General features: G+C 40.5%; 1 protein-coding gene and 4 long non-coding RNA genes across 21 annotated transcripts in view; 2 read left to right on the top strand and 3 right to left on the bottom strand.

The window, feature by feature from the left end:
- Positions 1 to 25,017, bottom strand: part of LOC125806170 (nascent polypeptide-associated complex subunit alpha, muscle-specific form-like) — a 116,535-nt gene that overhangs the window by 68,614 nt on the left and 22,904 nt on the right. For 2 of the 17 annotated variants that reach the window (XM_049486125.1, XM_049486124.1), the window contains one exon: positions 14,064 to 14,141. The exons of the other annotated variants lie outside the window; for them this stretch is intronic. In XM_049486125.1, coding sequence (XP_049342082.1) covers positions 14,064 to 14,141 — 78 coding nt within the window. The remainder of the gene's footprint in view (positions 1 to 14,063; positions 14,142 to 25,017) is intronic. 17 annotated transcript variants of the gene reach the window in all.
- LOC125806190 (uncharacterized) lies at positions 1,854 to 4,071 on the top strand. The gene is made up of 2 exons (XR_007441481.1): positions 1,854 to 2,587; positions 2,661 to 4,071. It is a non-coding gene; the product is annotated as an uncharacterized LOC125806190 (long non-coding RNA).
- LOC125806187 (uncharacterized) lies at positions 5,318 to 6,571 on the bottom strand. Its single transcript, XR_007441478.1, has 2 exons — positions 6,341 to 6,571; positions 5,318 to 5,632 (listed from the first exon to the last, which is right to left on the bottom strand). It is a non-coding gene; the product is annotated as an uncharacterized LOC125806187 (long non-coding RNA).
- On the top strand, positions 15,481 to 16,640 carry LOC125806176 (uncharacterized). The gene is made up of 4 exons (XR_007441466.1): positions 15,481 to 15,570; positions 15,647 to 15,711; positions 15,789 to 15,851; positions 16,382 to 16,640. It is a non-coding gene; the product is annotated as an uncharacterized LOC125806176 (long non-coding RNA).
- On the bottom strand, positions 21,711 to 23,586 carry LOC125806192 (uncharacterized). Its single transcript, XR_007441483.1, has 3 exons — positions 23,500 to 23,586; positions 22,507 to 22,591; positions 21,711 to 21,798 (listed from the first exon to the last, which is right to left on the bottom strand). It is a non-coding gene; the product is annotated as an uncharacterized LOC125806192 (long non-coding RNA).

Here is a 25,017-nt window from a genome sequence, read left to right as displayed (position 1 = left end):
AAAATAAATAAATACACTATCTTTTCACACTTTTTAAACCCAGGACTCCCTGAGAAACAAATCCTCATCCTGATGGTTCTGTGTTGAAAAAAATGAGTACATTTAACAGCATAAAAATGATCAAACATATATCAACATTTTGGACTCACTCTGCAGAGCCTTCTAGTGGTTAGCGACACTCGGAGCACATTCTCAAGTGGGTATATTTGGAGTCAAATTTTTGTAATCAAAATTTTAGCTAATATACAGTTTAAATATATTTGTTTACTTCAGTAAATTTTGCATTTCATTTGTAAATCAAGTGAACAGAGCCTGGAGCAAGAGTGGAGAGGAACAAAGTCCATGCTGCTTGAAGTCTAGTGTAAAGTTTTCACAGTGATGGTTTGGAGCTGCTTTCACATTTTTACTCCCATATTTTCACTTAGTTTTAGATTAATTATTATGTCGTAGTCATGGTGAGAGCCAGCATAGAATTATTAGGCATGAAGTAGGAATCCCCTGGACAAGTTGGAGGTAGTCCATCACAAAACCCATATCCCCAAGCAGTGCAGCGCACACATGCTACCTGTTGTAATACCCTGCCTCCCTTACCTTAAACAGAGTTTAAAAAGTGTAAAAAACACATCTGCTTATATGAATCAAAGCTCACCTTATAGTCTCTTAGAACAACATCTGTGGAGTTACCTTTAATTACAAATAAACCTTTCTTTTCTGTACTACTGTTTATTATTAGTTACATCCAAGTACAGGTGACTTTACAACCTAAATATGTTACTCCACTTTACATTTACTGTTAGAAAAAAATATGCGTGCATATTTGAAAATAATAATAATAAAATAATAGATGTTATTATTATTATTATTATTATGTATTGGCGTGTCAATTCTGTTGTATATTTGTATATTTACATTTACGCCACATTTTGTCGACTAAAAGTACTTATGATGGTGGTCTTTTACGTAAAAGAATGTAACCTTATGTTTCATAGAGATTTTTGGCAGATGTTAATATAAACGTTAGATGACCCAAACCTTCTGTTAGTTTCATGAGCTTTTACTAAAGGACCAGATATATTCAATTAGTAAATCTAAGGGATTTTAACAGGTAAACTCAATAAATGAGTGTTTATTAGCTGATGAGCTGGATCCGGTGAAAACACAAAATTTCAGTGCAGTGATCAGGGAGAAGAAACTGCTTTAAACTACCAACATAAAGTATTGTACTGAAATATGGCTACTACACCCAGCTTCTAGCGAACTAGTTAAGCTAGCTAAAATATTTTTAAATTTTCCTTAATTAACAGTAATCCTGCAGTCATAGTCTACAAGTAACAATGACTATCACAAGCTCACAGTGGGTTTGATCTGTGGGTTTTGATTCGTTTATTTTTAACCAGCTATCAGAAATAGGCTCCGTTACCTTCTTTTAACGTCAGCTCGCTGCGCCCCGCTGCTAAATCTAAAAAAGAAAACTTTACAAATCCTTTACAGCGAGGGGGGTCTTCCCCACTCTCCTCCGCAAAACAAGCGAGCTGATTTTTGATTCTGTTTCTATTAAGAGGCGGGACTCTTTTCCTGAACCGGTTCCGTGATTGGCCCAAAGAGATTTCCCATTTACACAGCATTCTGTCTACTCATTAAAAACACAACTGAGCTGAGAGAAACGATTCGCTCCTGGCGACGCCCCTGTTCTCCTGCGGTATCATTTTTTTGGGGGGGGGGACAAATCCACCTGTTTCTGATATTGGGTGGGACATGTCCCCCCCATCCCCCCCGGTTCCTACGCCTATGACTCCATGACTCCACAACACTCGCCAACCATCCATCTACTTTATTACTGCATGCCACAACAGCACAAATATGATGTAAAACTAGGGGGTTTAAGCAATGGTACATTTCTATACAGTTTAGAATCTCAATTAGGTCAACATACTAGATCACATTAAAGGTGTGACAAAGTTAGTTTCCAGCCAGATTCCTTCCCAAATGATTAATTCCTGATTAGCTATTATCTAGGACTCTAAATGCAAAAAATGCATCCAGCATTAAAGAGACAAATTCTTGAATGAGCTTCTTCTGCTTTACTGAACAGCTGAACACGTTTGGAGGAGAACACTAACTGCCAATTATGTCCCATTAATGAATAATACGCCTGGTTAACACTGAGTGACTGATGAGAAGGGATGGTCTATGTGTGGCAGGATGGGTGTTTTTGTCTGGTCATCTGTAAGCATTTGGGCTAAATAAAGCTCTGTGTTAGAATATTAGTGATTTGCTTACTTTTTCTACTTTAACTGACGTGGGTTGTTTACAAACATCCAGCAAATCTTTCCCTTTTTGTCAGCCGGCTGTGGGTGGTGTAATTCCTGCGTGCCTAATTCTAATATATGGGTTGATTGCCTTTAGTTCATTGGCTGAATAATCTGACCTGGGACTATATGTAGGCCAGGTGGCTGTTACCTGGGACACACCCTCTGTGGTTCCCACCCCCCTTCCTCGGCGTGCTGCTGGGCGAGGTCTGCAGTTTGGCGTTTGGTGTGGCTGGGTGAATGCTCTCCTTTGTCTTGGGAATTCTCCCAAGCGTGCGGTAGGCTCAGTTTGTTTTTCGCTGTTTTCTCTGATTAATCCTGGTGCTGAGTGTTTCTCCTGCTCCATTTCAGTGCTGAGGCATTTGTGAGGAGATTGCTCCGGTGGTTTATGCCACGTGCAAAGGTTTCCGTCTATGGTAGGTTATAATTTCCTTTCACTGACTTTGATGCTATAATAAACCCTCAGTGGGTTAATCTGGTTTATATCTTTAGTGTGAAGCTACGAGAAGTGTTGTGACTTTCCCGCTGTCTGCCGTGGAGAAGTGAAGCCTTGGAAGCTGGGGTGGTGGAGTACGGGGAGTGTCCAATACAGCTCTACCCGTGTGTGTGTGAGATCACCTGTGTCCCCCTCTTCGCGGAGGCTCCTCCCCCTGCATTAGTGCTTTTTTTTTTTTTTTTTTAGGCTTTGTGGTTCTTTTCTATTTTTCCCTTTGCTTATTTTTGTTATATTTTGTGTTAATTGTTTTGTATGTCCAGACTCAATCCTGGTGTGTGTGCTGCCTCCGGTGAGCTGTAGCGGACTGGTTTGCTTTTTTTTTTTTTCTGAACGCGCGCTGCATGTGACTCAGCGCGCTGTGTGTGTGTGTGTCTGTGTATGTGTTACTATACTTCCTGGGTCCTGAGTTGCGCGCTGCTGCGGGAGGGAAAGCCTGTATGGTCAGTAAGCGTGATTTATTTCTTTATGTTGCCGGGCTGTGTATGGTTTAGTTGTGTTGGTATAATTGTTTATTTGAGTTAATTTGTTTTTGTTTTCTTTTGTGTCCGAACAGGAGCTGGAAGCGGTGACAGGCTGCTGAGGTGTTGAAGTCTAACTGGGTGTGCTTAGTGGTGTTTGTGTGCTGTGTAGTGGGGACTCCTCTCACCTGCAGTTAGCACTGGTCACAGTGTGCTCCAGCCCTGTTCAGGTTTTGTTTTTGATTTTTAGTGTTTGTGTTTCTTTTTGTATTTATTTATTGATTTATTGGTTTTGTTTTTTTGTAATATTTGATATTTATTAAAAGTTATATTTTTAAGTAACCCTGTCTCAGACCATGTGACTTGAACCTGTGTGACCTTAATTCAATTGGTAGATTAAAACTTGGGTTTTGGGGTCATTCTTTTAATTCCTGGGTTGTCCAGGTGGCGTAGTTGGCTACCAATTTAGTTATTTATTGGGTTCATCCATTTAAGAGCATAAATAACTACCCCCATACCGTACTGTACTTGCCACATATGCATTTTCTCATTTCCTTCTTCCCCTCCTTTACTCCTTTATCCCATTAGTACCCTTCGACCTCCTGTAGGCCCTATCTGAAAATGTTTTTGTTTTTTTTTTACCTTTAATTTCTATTACTTTTGTAATACACTACTGTAAGTCGCTTTGGACAAAAGTGTCTGCCAAATGTAATGTAATGCATTCTGCTATACCTTCTGATAACATGTATTTGGTGTTGAAAAAACAAGCAAACAAACAAAATAAAACATCAAACCTTCAATACCTGAATTGGCTATGCTAGGTTTATGTGGTACCCTGTGATGAATTGGCCCTTTTCAGGGTTCAAAACCTTTTGTGACCCTCACTTGCAGACAAATGTTGATGCAAATGTGATACATTTTCAATACCATTTAACCAAAAATGCAGAACTTGAAGTGTTTACTCTTATGTCTGAGACCTTTCACACACTTCTGAGGTAGTCTGACATGCCTTGACATTTCCAGGGAAAAACAAAAAACAAAAAGAAAAACGTACCTAACATAATGTGTTCCCAATATCCTACACAGGCATAAAAAGGATAAAATCTATTATTTGATAAAATGTACTCCAAACACAAAAACAATAAAAAACAACAATTATTTTTAAAGGTGCTGATATAATTTAAGGAAAAAACACACTGTAAACAATTGTGAGCTCTAAATTGTAAACATGGGTGTTGGCTACCTATTGGTAATTTGACTCAAGTGACTAAGAAATGCCTCTTGTTGCTTATGCTTCTCTCACAGTGACCTAAACATATTTACAGCTGTACTATAGGTGCATCTCAATAAATGACACTCTATATATACTATATAGATTTATTACAGAGTGATCAATTCCTCACATTTCTTTCTTTTATTAATGATGGTTATGGCTTAAAGCTAATGCAAATGCTAAGGTCAGTGTCTCAGAAAATGTGAATATTTTATAAAAACAATTTATATTTTTGCTGGAAAATGAAATCTATGTAAGGACCCCTCTGAGGGCCAGAACTACCAGTGAGTTAAGAATCCCTGCTTTACAACTAACTTAGTAGATTGTATGAGTTTTTATGCCTGTAAATTGTCTTAGGACTAGATGTTACAAAGGTTGTGCAAGTTACACAGTTCCCCTGTGTAAATTCTAACCATAATTTGGTTATTTAAAGAAAGTTATCTCTCACGACTCACTGATAAATCTTACATCAAAAGGGGAAAAGCTACAAAAAGAGGCCTTAAATCACTTTTGTCCTCAAAAGAAATACATAATGGTTGGCTCTATCCACTGCAAAAACAGCATACTGAGAACTTCCCAGAAGCACAAGCTAGTCAGGAGCACCATCTGCTGGCAGCTTCACAAACTTACAACAGAGTTTCTTGTGGAAAATACATACTTACACTGTAAAAACCCAATTTAACATAAGTTTGAATGATTATTTATATCAAAAAGATTGAGCAAAAATCTGAGCAACAAAACATTTAGTTGAGTGTAGTACTGTTGAAATGTTTACGGCCGCTTAAACAAAAACATTTATTTCCATGCTTGGACACAAGCCTAAGTGGGGTTCCTGCGATGGTTTCCATCCTGCAGTCCAAGAAGAACCTCACGCAGGGTCCCACTGCTTGTACAAAACTGACTTGTAGAGGATCTGAAGTTCATTTGGGCATCAAAGCAGCACAGCAGGTCATTGAGGGTTTAGTAACTCCAGTAAGGCACTGTTCTTCAGGCAAAGGTCTGAAGGTAAGCGTGATCTTTTATCCTTCATGCTTCTCAAGGCAGGACAGTTCATCACCAACAACTCGCACACGTCCACGTGACCCTGCTCAGCAGCCTGTATACAAGTGAACACACAAATACATTACCAGTCAAAAATGTAATACACCTCTTCTCATTTTATTTAATTTTCTTTGAGAAGATCTACACACTCTTGGTACTTTCTCAACACCTTGAAGGAGTTCCAGGAGGTGCTGAACAATATCACCCATCTCAGTTAATCAGGTTTAGATCAGGAGATTGTTAAGGACAAACATTTTCTTTTTGTTTATTTTAATACATTTTAATACAATTTAATAAAATTTTAATACAATTAATCCATGTTTTTAACATTCATCTACAATGTAGAAAATAAAAAGAAAAACTAATGTATGGCTAATACTGTATAACAATAGTTTAAAATCTATTTATTTTGCAGGTATGCATAAATGCATAGACTTATATTTCACATTTGGAGGTTTGGTACACAACAGTAATGGAAACAGTTTCCGCATTAAGATCTATGTATTCTATGTGTTTTGTGTAAGACTATCCAGGATCTTGTGGCCTTTTCTACAGTAGTTTGGGACAAAATGCTCAATTTTGTAGCAGCCAGGTGAATATTTCATCCATATTTCTTTTTCAAATTTGTGTGGGCATTTCACATTCTTTGATCCACAGTGTGAACAGAAGGCATTATCACCCACAGTGGACAGCGCAGTGAGTGGTAATGATTGTGACCGGCTGCAACTGGCAACAACTGATTCTACAGATGACTTTTTTATACCTTATGCAGTTTGAGAATTAGCACGGGCCCCCTGGTCCAGGAGCAGCTCACATACTGACTGGTGTCCCGCTCGACTGGCGTAGTGCTGCAAGACAGAGCAAAGATAAAGGTGTGTTAAAGCCCAGAGCATTGTTGGGATGTCAGAAAGGCTTTTAAAGATATACGGATATTATTTGGTGGGAGCCCACAGACGATACAGGGCAAAACAATAATGAAAATAAAAACAAATAAAACACATTTATGACAACAAAGAGATCTAATATCATGAATTTTAAAATAAAAAAGGGAAATAAATACAAATGTTTTGATTGTAATGTTGCAGCTTTTTCTATTCTTGTTTAATAACTGTCTTTTTACATTTTAAAAACACAAACATACCTGGAACCCAAATTATTGTCAATAGTTCTAACCTACTGTTTTTAAAGTTTATTTTAAAATATTTTTTTCATCGTATCAATCGATTAAAAAATGTCATCCGATTCATCACAACAGTATTCTGTGATAAACTGCACTTGTTCTTCCTACGACACAAGTTTTTAATATCTATATTTAAATCTAAATAAAATAATGTAAGATGTAAGAAATTTATATTGGTGGTGTCATTTTCAGTAAAGAAAAAGCTTCTTATCTGTGAAGTAAGTGTTTATTAGCTCAGTTAAACACCAGCATTACAATAAATACAAACAGCAATTTTACAAAAAAAAAAAAACAAAAAAAAACAGAGCTTTTAAAGCCCTGTTTTCCTTTAAACATCTCCTCATGTCTCCTCAGCTGCATTTAATAGAGATATATTTAGTTCTCACCATATGAACACCTGGTTTGGTAAATCAAGTCTTACTGATGTTAAATCAGGTGAGCTGCTGATGGAACTGAACATGTGCTGGCTGAGGAGCATCCAGGAGAAATTTTTGGTTGTGAGTATTTCTAAATTTAGAACGTAATTGGCTGAGTATAAAAGGGCTTTTTAATGGAACGTGCAGTGCAGACGTAGTAAACTAATGTTACCTTTATCTTGATTACTGCCTCTCCGCTGGGGTCGCGATGCCAGGCGGACCTAGTTTCCACCGTAGTCAACAAGTGCTGCTGTTTTTTTTATACCATTTTTATATCAGCCTGCTTGGTTATGACAGGAAAATAAAATGAGTGGTCGAGCTAAAACAACAAAAAGGAACGAGAGAGAGAGAACTTAACTGCTTCAGCACCTAGGGGATAATGCACAGACACTACATTTTTCACTCCAGAAAAAAAAACTGTGCGTTGGATGAGGGTGGGGCAGGAGGAAGTTACGGAGGAAGTTGGGGTCAAACTTGGTGGCATCATTAATTTGCATTAAAAAACTATAATAACGCGTTACTGATTCCAAATTATTTTGCGTGCATTACCGCTTTAACATTGACAGCCCTCTTTTTTTCTTGTACAGAAACTTTTAAGCCCTGGCCCCCAAACGTTGCACTACAACACTCACATGCTGTTTTTACTGTTAAAATGTGCCATTTACAGGCGGCCGCATGTATGTTTAGCCAGTATTTAAGGTGTGACGGAAATCTGAATAAGACACTGGCGAATAAGAAAGCGTCGTGAGTGTATTGCTCACCAAAGCAGTGTATCTGGCGATCAGCCAATCCAGCTAAAAGATTCACCAAAACCATAATAAATGTATCTCTTATCATATGTATAAAATGCTTAAGATTATTTATTCACACAGACATGTTGTAGGCTCAAATGACCTTTTTTTTTATTTTTTTTTTTCATTTTTTTCTTGGTGCACCAAAACTTGATCCCATCTCAGGTAAGATTGCCAAAAATAATGACACTTGCTGTACATACCTTAGTCTGCTTAGGAAAGTCTGAAGGACTGTAGGACTGAAGAGCCCCATACAAATATAGAACACACACTATAATCAAAGGTAACATTTATCACCAAGTCTGTGAGAGGTTAGCGTTTTGCATTGGACGTGTCCGGTAAAGCAGACATGAATAAATGAGGAGAAAGCAATGTGTGCGGTTAGTGGTGATGCTAAATTTGGGTAAAATCGAGGGGTAATAATAGCTTCTGAATGGTGTTAAGGAAAGAAAGAGCAGAAGTTGAACGTTTTGTCTTTTTAATAGTACCTGATTTTCTTTTTTACGTGTGTGGTGATGGCATTTCAAAAGCAGTGTCTGAATAATGCAGAGTAGGAGGATTAAAGATACTCTCTTTTTTACCATCTCTGTCTTAAAAGGATATGAATAACCAATAATCATAGACATTTAAACATACCAGCATTGACTAATTGAGCTGAGGTGGTGGACAGATGCAGAGGCCACGAGAGGGCAACACCATCTGGCGTAAAAAGAAGACGATGCAGTGCATCACTTTGGCCTGTTTTTGACCTGTCCGTAGCGACACATGCATGTTCAACTCAAACAGCTTCCCCTTCTGTGCTTGCTGCCAAGCGCAATGTCCATAACCTAGTGTTTCCCGTGGCAGAAATAATCAGCTGAGTAACGGCTGGTGTGTTCGTTCAGCAAGGACGGTCCATTCCACAGACTTCTGGCCTCGCTTTAGTTCAAAACACACGCACTGAAAACCACAGGGGAAACACCCAGACAGAAATGTGGAAATATTGGCTTCGATGAAAGTCTAAGCTACTTTGAACACACTCGTATAGTCATCCTTACAATTCCCAAAGATTTTTGTGGCAGTTTACCAGACTTAGGGGCTCATTGAACACCCACGTCCAGTCGCCAAACATTTTACTCCATTTGAGTCAATGTAGGACACTGTTTGGGCACAACTCCATTACAGACTGCAAGACTGGAACTAGACAGTCCTGAGGAAGAGTTTAAGAGTTCATTTAGCACTTGCAACAGCCCTTTCCGCTTTAGCAGGTGGATGACCTCTGGAAGTGGCTCAGCAGGCTAGTTTTCCACATGAGTGGAACGCTGATGGCAATGTGCTTCCACAATAAAGACTGAAACATTGCATTAGAAGAGGTAGACAAATTGAACCACACCCTTTTGGTATGATCCTTTTTTAACCACAAGTATGACTTTTGAACTGAAATGGTCTCAATGGCAAAAAGTTTTTTGTTTTTGGAGAAGCAGTCACTTAAATTCCACAGAAATCTATTGTGTTGGGTACTGCAAAGAAGCTTAACCAACCAGCTGTGTAGCAGAGCCCATCCAGGCCTGGAATAAAGGCAAGAGACAGATTCAAATTTCCCCATATTTATTTATAAAAATTTTAAGAAACACTATTGACTCATTGCAACAAGTGGTCATCATCCTCAACCAAGATGGGGCCCAAAGAGACTTCCGTTTCAAAATACTGATCTGTAAAACAAAGTTGCAAACAAACAAATTAGACTTTGTTCCTTCACAAAAACATGTTGTTAGAACAAGGTCCCTCAAACCTGGTCATTGAAGCCCACTTTCCTGCACATTTTAGGATTGATTGCCACCAACATTAGTTTAAAAACAATGGCCTTTTACGAGCAGGTAAACTAGTTGAACCAACCTAGTTTGAACCTGGGAAAGTGGATTTCAAGGACCAGGGTTAAGAAATGCTGGGTCTGTTTCCCCAGACATTCCTCCCATTAGACAGCCTTGAGTTTGGACTGAGGTTTAACCTTAGGCATCATGCTTTGAGAAACATAGGTTAAGGCAAGCATACCTTCTTCAGTGTGCACACTTCTCCCCTTCCTGGAGACACATTCTCCATCACAACAGTTACAATCCTGGTCATTACCATCTGCAGCAGCCCACCTACGTAGAGCAAACACGCAGCAGCTTTAGTACAAACTGAAACAAAGGCATCATAACAGTATTATTTTGAGGCATACCCATTGGTCTCAAAGGAGCAAGCCTTGTGTTCAGCATCAGTCTTCCGTAAAGTTGTAGAGGCTTTCAGGAAACATGTGATGTACAGCTACAAAAAACAAAAAAAAAACAAAGTTAAGGTTGTTCAGGTAGTTTGTAAAATGGCAGCATTAAAAACAAATGCTCCAACGTAACCAAGTCTTCCATACCATACTACTGTTGGTTTGTTCAAATCTGAACACTTCCAACTGAAACTGCAGCTTATCATCTTGAACCCGTTTCATAAATTCAGAGTTGGAGCCCGTTATCTTGGCATCAACCAAGCATCTAAAAATATAAATAAAGAAATAAATAGAAAAAAGGAGGAGATGTTGGTGGTTGGTTTCTACATGCACTCGTCTAGGCTAGTAAAAGCAATACTCACCCATGGTTCTCAATAAATGTGTATCGGGGAACAGCATTAATGTCAGGAACTGCAGTTGCCACACAGTGGTCCACAAATACACGGAGAGGTACATGGTTAAACTGTGTCAAAGATGCCTCAATCTTCATGAACTCGCCAAGGAAGTATTGATTCGATGGTCTCTCATACTGCCAGTCATCTACAAGCAACAAGTTAAAGGCCATGTTCAGACTGCAAATAAAACTAAAAAAAAAAAATTTTAATCAGATCTGTGACTGTTTGCACTGTTATTTATAAGTGATCAGACCAGATTTGCATACAAGTCAATAACTAAGCTTCCTTGATCCCTGTACTCTGAATCTGAAGTTACATACATTGCAAGTGCTGCAAAGACATTGGAATCCAATTTGAGCTTCCAGAGAGTTAAGATATGGCTGTTTAGGATCAAACACAGTCTACGCATGCCAAGAATAAGATTTGGGCTGACAATCTGAGCATTGCCTAAAAGATTGAGTAGAAGCATACTGTAGACTAGGGTGATTCTACAAGATTACAAATGGGAATGAGCTTGATGCAGCGTTCCTAAACAGAAAAAGTTTGAGAATTTTCACAAATACAAACCAGTCATGAGCTTCATGGTGAAGACCAAATGCTCTTCCGCTGCCACTGTAGAGGAATACGGCACCCATGTAGGGGACACAGCAATACTGCTCACATTGTGCTTCCTAAAACAAAAGAAATTCCAAGTTAAGGCTCCAAGCAAAGCAGTTAAGAAAAAGGAAACCACTAGCTAGTCCATCTTAAGAAGCTTACCTTGAGTAGTGACAATCAATCTGAACATTGACTCTTCCTGTTCGGACAATTGAAGTACCAAACAGAGGTTCAGAGCGGTAGAGGAGGTGAAAGCTGTAGATAAGGTAATCTTCCGTCATCTGAAATAGCAATATTGCATTAGTAGAGCAGTGACCTGCACAACAATTAAAACTAAGCAATTCATAACTCAACTTACCGTTAGTACACTACCACAAGCCTGGAGTTCAGAGTTAAAGATGAGCACTCGGGCTGCAGAGTCCAGTCCTGATGCTGCACAGCCTCCAAGCGTCAGAGAACTAGGGTTTACGAGCATACCATTTCCAAAGAAATCTTGCTTCACCTCCACATGCACCATACTCTCCCCACATGCAGCAGCCACACTGTTGACTGGGGTAGGCTGCCGCAAGTTAAACTGCAACGGAAATTGCTTAGGCCTTTCTGGGGCTTTGGGAAACTGCCACAGTAACTTCTTTAAGGGTTCAGGGGGTAAATGGACTTGCAATTGGGGGGGCTTCAGAGGATCTGGATACAGCATGGGATTAGGCGCTTGAGCAGAAGACAGTCCTGGAGACTGAGCAGAAGTCTGACCTAGACTCCAAAGCGAGTTCTGAGGTGAAGACAAGAGCACATCACTTGGACTACTTGTCAGGTCAGGGCTCATGCCGGATGCTGGACCTGTGCTTGGACCACTTGGCAGCTGAGGATTCTGGGCAGGCACTGGCACGAGGCTAGGATCATAGGCAGGCCCAGAGCCTGTGCTTGGATCACTCAATTGTGGAAGACTCTGGAAAGGCACAGGACGTGGATCCTGAGCAGCCTGCAGCACTGAACTTGGACCACTTGGCAGCTGAGGATTCTGGGCAGGCACTGGCACGAGGCTAGGATAATAGGCAGGCCCCAAGCCTGTGCTTTGATCCTGTAATTGTGGAAGACTCTGGAAAAGCACAGGCACAGATGCAGGACTTGGATCCTGAGCAGCCTGTAGCACTGAACTTGGACCACTTGGCAACTGAGGACTCTGGGCAGGTATTGGCACAAGACTGGGATCATAGGCAGGCCCAGAGCCTGTGCTTGGATCACTCAATTGTGGAAGACTCTGGAAAGGCACAGGCACAGATGCAGGACGTGGATCCTGGGCAGGCAGCAGCACTGAACTTGGTCCACTTGGCAGCTGAGGATTCTGGGCAGGCATTGGCACAAGACTGGGGTCATAGGCAGGCCATGATCCTGTGCTTGGATCACTCAATTGTGGAAGACTCTGGAATGGCACAGGCACAGATTCAGGACGTGGAGCCTGGGCAGGCAGCAGCACTGAACTTGGACCACTTGGCAGCTGAGGATTCTGGGCAGGCATTGGCTCAAGACTGGGATAATAATAGGCAGGCCCCGAGCCTGTGCTTTGATCCTGTAATTGTGGAAGACTCTGGAAAGACACAGGACGTAGATCCTGGGCAGGCAGCAGTACTGTACTTGGACCACTTGGCAGCTGAGGATTCTGGGCAGGCACTGGCACGAGGCTAGGATAATAGGCAGGCCCCAAGCCTGTGCTTTGATCCTGTAATTGTGGAAGACTCTGGAAAGGCACAGACGCAGGATATGGATCCTGGACAGGCAGCAGTACTGTACTTGGACCACTTGGCAACTGAGGATTCTGGGCAGGCATTGGCACAAGACTGGGATCATAGGCAGGCCCAGAGCCTGTGCTTTGATCACTCAATTGTGAAAGACTCTGGAAAGGCACAGGACGTGGATCCTGAGCAGCCTGCAGCACTGAACTTGGACCACTTGGCAGCTGAGGATTCTGGGCAGGCATTGGCAAAAGACTGGGATAATAGGCAGGCCCAGAGCCTGTGCTTGGATCGCTCAATTGTGAAAGACTCTGGAAAGGCACAGGCACAGATGCAGGACGTGGAGCCTGGGCAGGCAGCAGTACTGAACTTGGTCCACTTGGCAGCTGAGGATTCTGGGCAGGCATTGGCTCAAGACTGGGATAATAGGCAGGCCCAGAGCCTGTGCTTTGATCCTGTAATTGTGGAAGATTCTGGAAAGGCACAGGACGTGGATCCTGGGCAGGCAGAGAACCTGAACTTGGACCACTTGGCAGCTGAGGATTCTGGGCAGGCATTGGCTCAAGACTGGGATAATAGGCAGGCCCCGAGCCTGTGCTTTGATCTTGTAATTGTGGAAGATTCTGGAAAGGCACAGGACGTGGATCCTGGGCAGGCAGAGAACCTGAACTTGGACCACTTGGCAGCTGAGGATTCTGGGCAGGCACTGGCACGAGGCTAGGATCATAGGCAGGCCCAGAGCCTGTGCTTGGATCACTCAATTGTGAAAGACTCTGGAAAAGCACAGGCACAGATGCAGGACGTGGATCCTGGGCAGCCTGCAGCACTGAACTTGGACCACTTGGCAGCTGAGGATTCTGGACAGGCACTGGCACGAGGCTAGGATCATAGGCAGGCCCAGAGCCTGTGCTTGGATCGCTCAATTGTGAAAGACTCTGGAAAAGCACAGGCACAGATGCAGGACGTGGATCCTGGGCAGCCTGCAGCACTGAACTTGGACCACTTGGCAGCTGAGGATTCTGGGCAGGCACTGGCACGAGGCTAGGATCATAGGCAGGCCCAGGGCCTGTGCTTGGAGCGCTCAATTGTGGAAGACTCTGGAAAGGCACAGGACGTGGATCCTGGGCAGGCAGAGAACCTGAACTTGGACCACTTGGCAGCTGAGGATTCTGGGCAGGCACTGGCACAAGGCTAGGATCATAAGCAGGCCCAGAGCCTGTGCTTGGATCACTCAATTGTGGAAGACTCTGGAAAGGCACAGGCACAGATGCAGGACGTGGAGCCTGGGCAGGCAGCAGTACTGAACTTGGTCCACTTGGCAGCTGAGGATTCTGGGCAGGCATTGGCTCAAGACTGGGATAATAGGCAGGCCCCGAGCCTGTGCTTTGATCCTGTAATTGTGGAACACTCTGGAAAGGCACAGGATGTGGATCCTGAGCAGCCTGCAGCACTGAACTTGGACCACTTGGCAGCTGAGGATTCTGGGCAGGCATTGGCACAACACTGGGATCATAGGCGGGCCCAGAGCCTGTGCTTGGATCGCTCAATTGTGAAAGACTCTGGAAAGGCACAGGCACAGATGCAGGACGTGGATCCTGAGCAGGCAGCAGCACTGAACTTGGACCACTTGGCAACTGAGGATTCTGGGCAGGCACTGTCACAAGACTCGGATCATAGGCAGGCCCAGAGCCTGTGCTTGGATCGCTCAATTGTGGAAGACTCTGGAAAGGCACAGGCACAGATGCAGGACGAGGATCCTGAGCAGGCAGCAGCACTGAACTTGGACCACTTGGCAGCTGAGGATTCTGGGCAGGCCCCAGCCCTGTGCTTAGATCACTCAGCAATGGAAAATTTTGGGGAGGCACTGGTACAGGTGTGTAAACTGGATCCGGGGCATGCTGCACTACTGCATTTGCAGGAGACCGAGGATTTAGCCATTTGCCTGAATGTGACAAATCTGCATCAGCTAATAGAACTGCCCCAAGCACTAATAAACTGACTTGTATTAAGCACATGACCATGCCCTTCTGCCCAACACAGAACTTACCCTTGTGTTTTCGCTTCGGCCATTTTGTAGAGAACACAGGAACATGGCTCCACCCCTTACCACATTAACGTTTGGTTGGAGACAGGTGAGGTTAATTATGGTGCGGGGAGAAATTAGTTGGGTGGGCCTTATATGTTTAACTGCATGCCCTCTTTTTCAGAAGGTAATGAGTTTAAAGGACAGAAAACCCAATTTTGTTTGGCAAATATGTGTGGCAGGATGAGTATTTTGTTTTTTGTAGCTTGGAAGCATTTGGGCTAAATCAAGCTCTGGGTCATAAAAACATATTGCTCATTTGTTTATTTGGAAATTGACAGTATTTCTCTACTTTAACTGATGTGTTTTCTTTAAACATTTCGTGAGTCTGTTTTCCTCCCTTGTCAGCCTGCTGTGGGCAGTGTAATTCCTGTGTGCCTAATTACAATCTATCAGTTTCGAGTGCTTTTAGTTAATTGGCTGGGTAATCCTACCTGGGGCTATATTTAGGCCAGGTGGCTGCTACCTGTGGCACCCCCTCTGTTGTTCTCACCCCCTTCCTTGGTGTGCTGCTTTGCGAGGGCTGCAGCTTGGTGTGGCTGGGAATTCTCACAAGCGTGCGGTAGGCTGAAGTTTTGCTTCTTGGAGTTTTCTCTGACTAATCCTGGCACTAAAAAGTTTCTCCTACTCCATTTCAGAGCTGAGACTTGTGAGGTGAGATTGTTCCGGTGGTTTATGCCATGCTCAAAGGTTCCAGTCAGTGGTAGGTTCTAACTCCCTATCATTCTGATTCTCATTCTATAAATTCCTCAGTGGGTTAAATCCGGTTTGTATCTCTAGTGTGAAATACACTGGAAGCATTGTGACTTTCCCTGCTGTCTGACGTGGAGAAGTGAAGCCTTGGTGGGTATGAGTGAGCTCCCATACACTTATTTTTAGTAAAACTGTGGTTCTAACATTCACAATTCAGCTCTTCCTGTGTGTGTGATCACCTGTTCCCCTCCTCGCTGATGCTCCTCCCCCTGCAATAGTGCTATTTTTTTTTCTCTTTTCTTTTTCTTTTTTGTTCTACTCCTTGCACGTTAATGTTTTTTTTATGTATATATATATATATATATATAATTAGATAGTCATGGTTTGTGAGCGGCCTCTGGTGAGCAGCAGCGATTTTATTTACTTATTTATTTATTTATTTATTTATTTTGTTCTCTTGAACGCGCGTTGCACGTGACTCAGCGCATGGTTTGTGTGTCTGTAGTGTTGGTTTTCCTATACTTCCCGTGCTCTGAATTGCGCGCTGTTGCGGGAGAGAACCTGTATGGTCCGTAAGCGTGGTTACTTCTTATTATTGTTGGTTTATATTAGTTTACTGATGTTGGTGTTTGTTTTGTTTGTTTGGTTAAATTGTTTTCTCCTTTTTTGTTTCTGAACAGGAGCAGTGAGCGGTGACAGGCTGCTGAGGTGGTAAAGTCTAACTGGGGTTTTCTAAGTGGTGTTTGTGTGCTGTGTATTGGGGACTCCTCTCGCCTGCAGTCAGCACTGTTCAGTGTGCTCCAGCCCGGTTCAGGTTTTGTTTTTTGGTTGTTTGTGTGATTGTGTTTTTTTAATTTCTTTTTTTGTTAATTAAATTTATTTTGAATTATTGTGATTTTTGTTAAAATATAATTATTAAAATTTGAATTTTAAATAGAACCCTCTCAGACCTTGTGAATTGAACCTGTGACCTATTTTTTGATTTGGTAGACTAGAATTTGGTTTTGGGTCATTTTTCTTAATTCCTGGGTTGTCCAGGTGGCGTAGTTGGCTACTAATTAATTTATTTATTTGATTTATTAATTTAAGATTATAAATAACTGTCCTATACCTTACACTTGCCACTATGTATTACACTGACTTCTGTGTTTTATACAGCACAGAGTAGAATTGAGAACCCTAGTTGTTTTAGAGAGCCGAAGCTTTGTCCTGAGTGAGGCGGGGCTTACTAATTAAATACACTCGGCTTATAGTGTTATAACAGTCTTTATTTTTATTTTTTGATCATTTAAGGATCTTATGAAGTTGAAGCATTTCTTCTGTGTTTTATTTTGTACGCTAAACAAACCACATGAGTGTTCAAACTTCCTTTTGGTCAAACCCATAGGCTGTATAACCAGTCAAAAAACAAAGCCTACCCACTTCCTATATCAGAAACTCCCTTTACAAAAGAGGGAGCCCATATGTGAGTGCTCAATACATAGAGGTGACTGGAGCTAAAAGGCTAAAAACTGTGATTAAAAAAAGTGTCCAACTACTTGTAGAGGATATTCCTATGATTTCAGAAAGTACAATAAAATATGTTCTTAAAAAGCAAGTAAAACATGTCTGCCTGTTGCAATGTTTTTCTCAAGCAACACTTTAACCAGTAAAGGTGCTAGCATCACTGCTACTGTGACTTAAGTGGTTAGTGAGCTGATTCTGGAGAAACAAATAGAGGTTTATAACTGGAGTTTAAAAGCTTAAAAAGCAGGAGGACCAGAAGGGTGGTTTTTTTTTTTTTTTTTTTTTTTTTTTTTTTTTTTGGCTTTCCTAGTCGTCGTTTTCAGTCACCTGACCCACCCCATACAGATTGGCACATACACACGTACACACGTTTAACATTGTTTAAAGTAAAAAAAAAAAAATAATAAATACACTATCCTTTCACAATTTTTAAACCCAGGACTCCCTGAGAAACAAATCCTCATCCAGATGGTTCTGTGTTGAAAAAAATGAGTACATTTAACAGCATAAAAATGATCAAACATTTATCAACATTTTGGACTCACTCTGCAGAGCCTTCTAGTGGTTAGCGACACTCAGAGCACATTCTCAAGTGGGTATATTTGGAGTCAAATTTTTGGAATCAAAATTCACATCTGCTTATATGAATCAAAGCCCACCTTACAGTCTCTTAGAACAACATTTGTGGAGTTACCTTTAATTACAAATAAACCTTTCTTTTCTGTACTTCTGTTTATTATTAGTTACATCCAAGTACAGGTGACTTTACAACCTAAATATGTTACTCCACTTTACATTTACTGTTGTTAGAAAAAAATATGCGTGCATATTTGAAAATAATAATAATAAAATAATAGATGTTTATTATTATTATTATGTATTGGCGTGTCAATTCTGTTGTATATTTGTATATTTACATTTACACCACATTTTGTCGACAAAAAGTACTTATGATGGTGGTCTTTTACGTAAAAGAATGTAACCTTATGTTTCATAGAGATTTTTGGCAGATGTTAATATAAACGTTAGATGACCCAAACCTTCTGTTAGTTTCATGAGCTTTTACTAAAGGACCAGATATATTCAATTAGTAAATCTAAGGGATTTTAACAGGTAAACTCAATAAACGAGTGTTTATTAGCTGATGAGCTGGATCCGGTGAAAACACAAAATTTCAGTGCAGTGATCAGGGAGAAGAAACTGCTTTAAACTACCAACATAAAGTATTGTACTGAAATATGGCTACTACACCCAGCTTCTAGCGAACTAGTTAAGCTAGCTAAAATATTTTTTAATTTTCCTTAATTTACAGTAATCCTGCAGTCATAGTCTACAAGTAACAATGACTATCACAAGCTCACAGTGGGTTTGATCTGTGGGTTTTGATTAGTTTATTTTGAACCAGCTATCAGAAATAGGCTCCGTTACCTTCTTTTAACGTCAGCTCGCTGCGCCCCGCTGCTAAATCTAAAAAAGAAAACTTTACAAATCCTTTACAGCGAGGGGGGGCTTCCCCACTCTCCTCCGCAAAACAAGCGAGCTGATTTTTGATTCTGTTTCTATTAAGAGGCGGGACTCTTTTCCTGAACCGTTTCCGTGATTGGCCCAAAGAGATTTCCCATTTACACAGCATTCTGTCTACTCATTAAAAACACAGCTGAGCTGAGAGAAACGATTCGCTCCTGGCGACGCCCCTGTTCTTCTGCGGTATCATTTTTGGGGGGGGGGGACAAATCCACCTGTTTCTGATATTGCCCCCCGGTTCCTACGCCTATGACTCCATGACTCCACAACACTCGCCAACCATCCATCTACTTTATTGCCTTTTATGCCTGCTGTCTTTCAAAATTAAAACACAGTGCATGCCACAACAGCACAAATATGATGTAAAACTGGAGGGTTTAAGCAATGGTACATTTCTATACAGTTTAGAATCTCAATTAGGCCAACATACTAGATCACATTAAAGGTGTGACAAAGTTAGTTTCCAGCCAGATTCCTTCCCAAATGATTAATTCCTGATTAGCTATTATCTAGGACTTTAAATGCAAAAAATGCATCCAGCATTAAAGAGACAAATTCTTGAATGAGCTTCTTCTGCTTTACTGAACAGCTGAACACGTTTGGAGGAGAACACTAACTGCCAATTATGTCCCATTAATGAATAATACGCCTGGTTAACACTGAGTGACTGATGAGAAGGGATGGTCTATGCATTTTCTCATTTCCTTCTTCCCCTCCTTTACTCCTTTATCCCATTAGTACCCTTCGACCTCCTGTAGGCCCTATGTGAAAATGTTTTTTTTTTTTTTTACCTTTAATTTCTATTACTTTTGTAGTACACTACTGTAAGTCGCTTTGGACAAAAGTGTCTGCCAAATGTAATGTAATGTAATGCATTCTGCTATACCTTCTGATAACATGTATTTGGTGTTGAAAAAACAAGCAAACAAACAAAATAAAACATCAAACCTTCAATACCTGAATTGGCTATGCTAGGTTTATGTGGTACCCTGTGATGAATTGGCCCTTTTCAGGGTTCAAAACCTTTTGTGACCCTCACTTGCAGACAAATGTTGATGCAAATGTGATACATTTTCAATACCATTTAACCAAAAATGCAGAACTTGAAGTGTTTACTCTTATGTCTGAGACCTTTCACACACTTCTGAGGTAGTCTGACATGCCTTGACATTTCCAGGGAAAAACAAAAAACAAAAAGAAAAACGTACCTAACATAATGTGTTCCCAATATCCTACACAGGCATAAAAAGGATAAAATCTATTATTTGATCAAATGTACTCCAAACACAAAAACAATAAAAAACAACAATTATTTTTAAAGGTGCTGATATAATTTAAGGAAAAAACACACTGTAAACAATTGTGAGCTCTAAATTGTAAACATGGGTGTTGGCTACCTATTGGTAATTTGACTCAAGTGACTAACCCTGCGTTCACACTGGAAAGCGACAAAGCGACAGGCGACCATTCATTTCCTATGGCAGGGCGCGATTTGTCGCCGCGACACGCGAGAGGCGACAAGCGACAAAGCGACAGAGCGACAAGCGACACGGAGATGAATTTTTCTCAACTTTATGCAAATGAGTTATGACGCGGTGAAGCGACATTCTAACCCGATTGGCTCCTAGCTTTTCCAATCACAAACAAGGCGGTTCGACGTCCTCAAGCTCCTGCTCTCTGAATTTCTAGTTTCTTTCCCGGTTCTTTCTGTTGAACGGGGTGGACCCACATCAGTCTGTGGGAACGGCTGCGTTTCCAGCGCAGTTAAATCACAGAAACGCACAAGAGTCCAGCAAGTTTGGGAGTTATAGCTGGAGAATAAAGTGGCCAAGTGATTCCTTTTTTGTGCCTTTTTTCTTGTCGGAGGCTGGACCATGATAAACGCGGGCGTTGAGCTTGACACGCCCACAAGCGACAAACGCTGGGCGACACAAGCGACTCGTCGCGTTCCAGTGTGAACGCAGGGTAAGAAATGCCTCTTGTTGCTTATGCTTCTCTCACAGTGACCTAAACATATTTACAGCTGTACTATAGGTGCATCTCAATAAATGACACTCTATATATACTATATAGATTTATTACAGAGTGATCAATTCCTCACATTTCTTTCTTTTATTAATGATGGTTATGGCTTAAAGCTAATGCAAATGCTAAGGTCAGTGTCTCAGAAAATGTGAATATTTTATAAAAACAATTTATATTTTTGCTGGAAAATGAAATCTATGTAAGGACCCCTCTGAGGGCCAGAACTACCAGTGAGTTAAGAATCCCTGCTTTACAACTAACTTAGTAGATTGTATGAGTTTTTATGCCTGTAAATTGTCTTAGGACTAGATGTTACAAAGGTTGTGCAAGTTACACAGTTCCCCTGTGTAAATTCTAACCATAATTTGGTTATTTAAAGAAAATTATCTCTCACGACTCACTGATAAATCTTACATCAAAAGGGGAAAAGCTACAAAAAGAGGCCTTAAATCACTCTTGTCCTCAAAAGAAATACATAATGGTTGGCTCTATCCACTGCAAAAACAGCATACTGAGAACTTCCCAGAAGCACAAGCTAGTCAGGAGCACCATCTGCTGGCAGCTTCACAAACTTACAACAGAGTTTCTTGTGGAAAATACATACTTACACTGTAAAAACCCAATTTAACATAAGTTTGAATGATTATTTATATCAAAAAGATTGAGCAAAAATCTGAGCAACAAAACATTTAGTTGAGTGTAGTACTGTTGAAATGTTTACGGCCGCTTAAACAAAAACATTTATTTCCATGCTTGGACACAAGCCTAAGAGGGGTTTCTGCGATGGTTTCCATCCTGCAGTCCAAGAAGAACCTCACGCAGGGTCCCACTGCTTGTACAAAACTGACTTGTAGAGGATCTGAAGTTCATTTGGGCATCAAAGCAGCACAGCAGGTCATTGAGGGTTTAGTAACTCCAGTAAGGCACTGTTCTTCAGGCAAAGGTCTGAAGGTAAGCGTGATCTTTTATCCTTCATGCTTCTCAAGGCAGGACAGTTCATCACCAACAACTCGCACACGTCCACGTGACCCTGCTCAGCAGCCTGTATACAAGTGAACACACAAATACAGTACCAGTCAAAAATGTAATACACCTCTTCTCATTTTATTTAATTTTCTTTGAGAAGATCTACACACTCTTGGTACTTTCTCAACACCTTGAAGGAGTTCCAGGAGGTGCTGAACAATATCACCCATCTCAGTTAATCAGGTTTAGATCAGGAGATTGTTAAGGACAAACATTTTCTTTTTGTTTATTTTAATACATTTTAATACAATTTAATAAAAATTTAATACAATTAATCCATGTTTTTAACATTCATCTACAATGTAGAAAATAAAAAGAAAAACTAATGTATGGCTAATACTGTATAACAATATTTTAAAATCTATTTATTTTGCAGGTATGCATAAATGCATAGACTTATATTTCACATTTGGAGGTTTGGCACACAACAGTAATGGAAACAGCTTCCGCATTAAGATCTATGTATTCTATGTGTTTTGTGTAAGACTATCCAGGATCTTGTGGCCTTTTCTACAGTAGTTTGGGACAAAATGCTCAATTTTGTAGCAGCCAGGTGAATATTTCATCCATATTTCTTTTTCAAATTTGTGTGGGCATTTCACGTTCTTTGATCCACAGTGTGAACAGAAGGCATTATCACCCACAGTGGACAGCGCAGTGAGTGGTAATGATTGTGACCGGCTGCAACTGGCAACAACTGATTCTACAGATGACTTTTTTATACCTTATGCAGTTTGAGAATTAGCACGGGCCCCCTGGTCCAGGAGCAGCTCACATACTGACTGGTGTCCCGCTCGACTGGCGTAGTGCTGCAAGACAGAGCAAAGATAAAGGTGTGTTAAAGCCCAGAGCATTGTTGGGATGTCAGAAAGGCTTTTAAAGATATACGGATATTATTTGGTGGGAGCCCACAGACGATACAGGGCAAAACAATAATGAAAATAAAAACAAATAAAACACATTTATGACAACAAAGAGATCTAATATCATGAATTTTAAAATAAAAAAGGGAAATAAATACAAATGTTTTGATTGTAATGTTGCAGCTTTTTCTATTCTTGTTTAATAACTGTCTTTTTACATTTTAAAAACACAAACATACCTGGAACCCAAATTATTGTCAATAGTTCTAACCTACTGTTTTTAAAGTTTATTTTAAAATATTTTTTTCATCGTATCAATCGATTAAAAAATGTCATCCGATTCATCACAACAGTATTCTGTGATAAACTGCACTTGTTCTTCCTACGACACAAGTTTTTAATATCTATATTTAAATGTAAATAAAATAATGTAAGATGTAAGAAATTTATATTGGTGGTGTCATTTTCAGTAAAGAAAAAGCTTCTTATCTGTGAAGTAAGTGTTTATTAGCTCAGTTAAACACCAGCATTACAATAAATACAAACAGCAATTTTACAAAAAAAAAAACAGAGCTTTTAAAGCCCTGTTTTCCTTTAAACATCTCCTCATGTCTCCTCAGCTGCATTTAATAGAGATATATTTAGTTCTCACCATATGAACACCTGGTTTGGTAAATCAAGTCTTACTGATGTTAAATCAGGTGAGCTGCTGATGGAACTGAACATGTGCTGGCTGAGGAGCATCCAGGAGAAATTTTTGGTTGTGAGTACTTCTAAATTTAGAACGTAATTGGCTGAGTATAAAAGGGCTTTTTAATGGAACGTGCAGTGCAGACATAGTAAACTAATGTTACCTTTATCCTGATTACTGCCTCTCCGCTGGGGTCGCGATGCCAGGCGGACCTAGTTTCCACCGTAGTCAACAAGTGCTGCTGTTTTTTTTTATACCATTTTTATATCAGCCTGCTTGGTTATGACAGGAAAATAAAATGAGTGGTCGAGCTAAAACAACAAAAAGGAACGAGAGAGAGAGAACTTAACTGTTTCAGCACCTAGGGGATAATGCACAGACACTACATTTTTCACTCCAGAAAAAAAAAACTGTGCGTTGGATGAGGGTGGGGCAGGAGGAAGTTACGGAGGAAGTTGGGGTAAAACTTGGTGGCATCATTAATTTGCATAAAAAAAGCCCTCTTTTTTTCTTGTACAGAAACTTTTAAGCCCTGGCCCCCAAACGTTGCACTACAACACTCACATGCTGTTTTTACTGTTAAAATGTGCCATCTACAGGCGGCCGCATGTATGTTTAGCCAGTATTTAAGGTGTGACGGAAATCTGAATAAGACACTGGCGAATAAGAAAGCGTCGTGAGTTTATTGCTCACCAAAGCAGTGTATCTGGCGATCAGCCAATCCAGCTAAAAGATTCACCAAAACCATAATAAATGTATCTCTTATCATATGTATAAAATGCTTAAGATTATTTATTCACACAGACATGTTGTAGGCTCAAATTAACTTTTTTTTTTTTTTTTTTTACATTTTTTTCTTGGTGCACCAAAACTTGATCCCATCTCAGGTAAGATTACCAAAAATAATGACACTTGCTGTACATACCTTAGTCTGCTTAGGAAAGTCTGAAGGACTGTAGGATTGAAGAGCCCCATACAAATATAGAACACACACTATAATCAAAGGTAACATTTATCACCAAGTCTGTGAGAGGTTAGCGTTTTGCGTTGGACGTGTCCGGTAAAGCAGACATGAATAAATGAGGAGAAAGCAATGTGTGCGGTGTGGGAAATCTTTCGAAGAAACCTTGTTTTACCTTGAATATATTGACAAGTATCTCACAATCATGATTACTTATCTTGTATCTAAAATTACATAATCATCTGTGAAACCCTGTATTTTGTATGCATTAACCAATACTTACACCACATTTGATCACTTTATTATTCACAGTATATCTTACACACATTTATATTAACACCATATTGATCACTTTATTACTCACAATATATCTTATAGTGAAGCATTGTTTTTAACAAGCATGTGACTAAACACAGGCCTTAGGCTGACAAACTAACCCACATGATACATAAACGTATAGACCTAATTGTATAGCGGACGAATCACGCGCCACTGACACCTCACTGAAACCCATTGTGTGATTGCATGTTTTTCTCACTAACAGCTACAAAATCAGCAGATAGTGCATTCTGCATGACCTCGCTTAATACAGAGACTTTTGGACAAACAATACAGTCTTTCTCTCTCTATGCGCATAAAGTCCTTCACCTGTCAAATTGAGGAGGGGATGCGCACAGGGAGAGCAACACTGTCTAATTACTGAACAATGCCGTACTGTCT

The sequence above is a fragment of the Astyanax mexicanus genome, chromosome 12 (genome assembly GCF_023375975.1).
Source record: "Astyanax mexicanus isolate ESR-SI-001 chromosome 12, AstMex3_surface, whole genome shotgun sequence".
NCBI classification, from domain to species: Eukaryota; Metazoa; Chordata; class Actinopteri; order Characiformes; family Acestrorhamphidae; genus Astyanax; species Astyanax mexicanus.
This window is presented reverse-complemented; position numbering and strand designations above follow the sequence as displayed.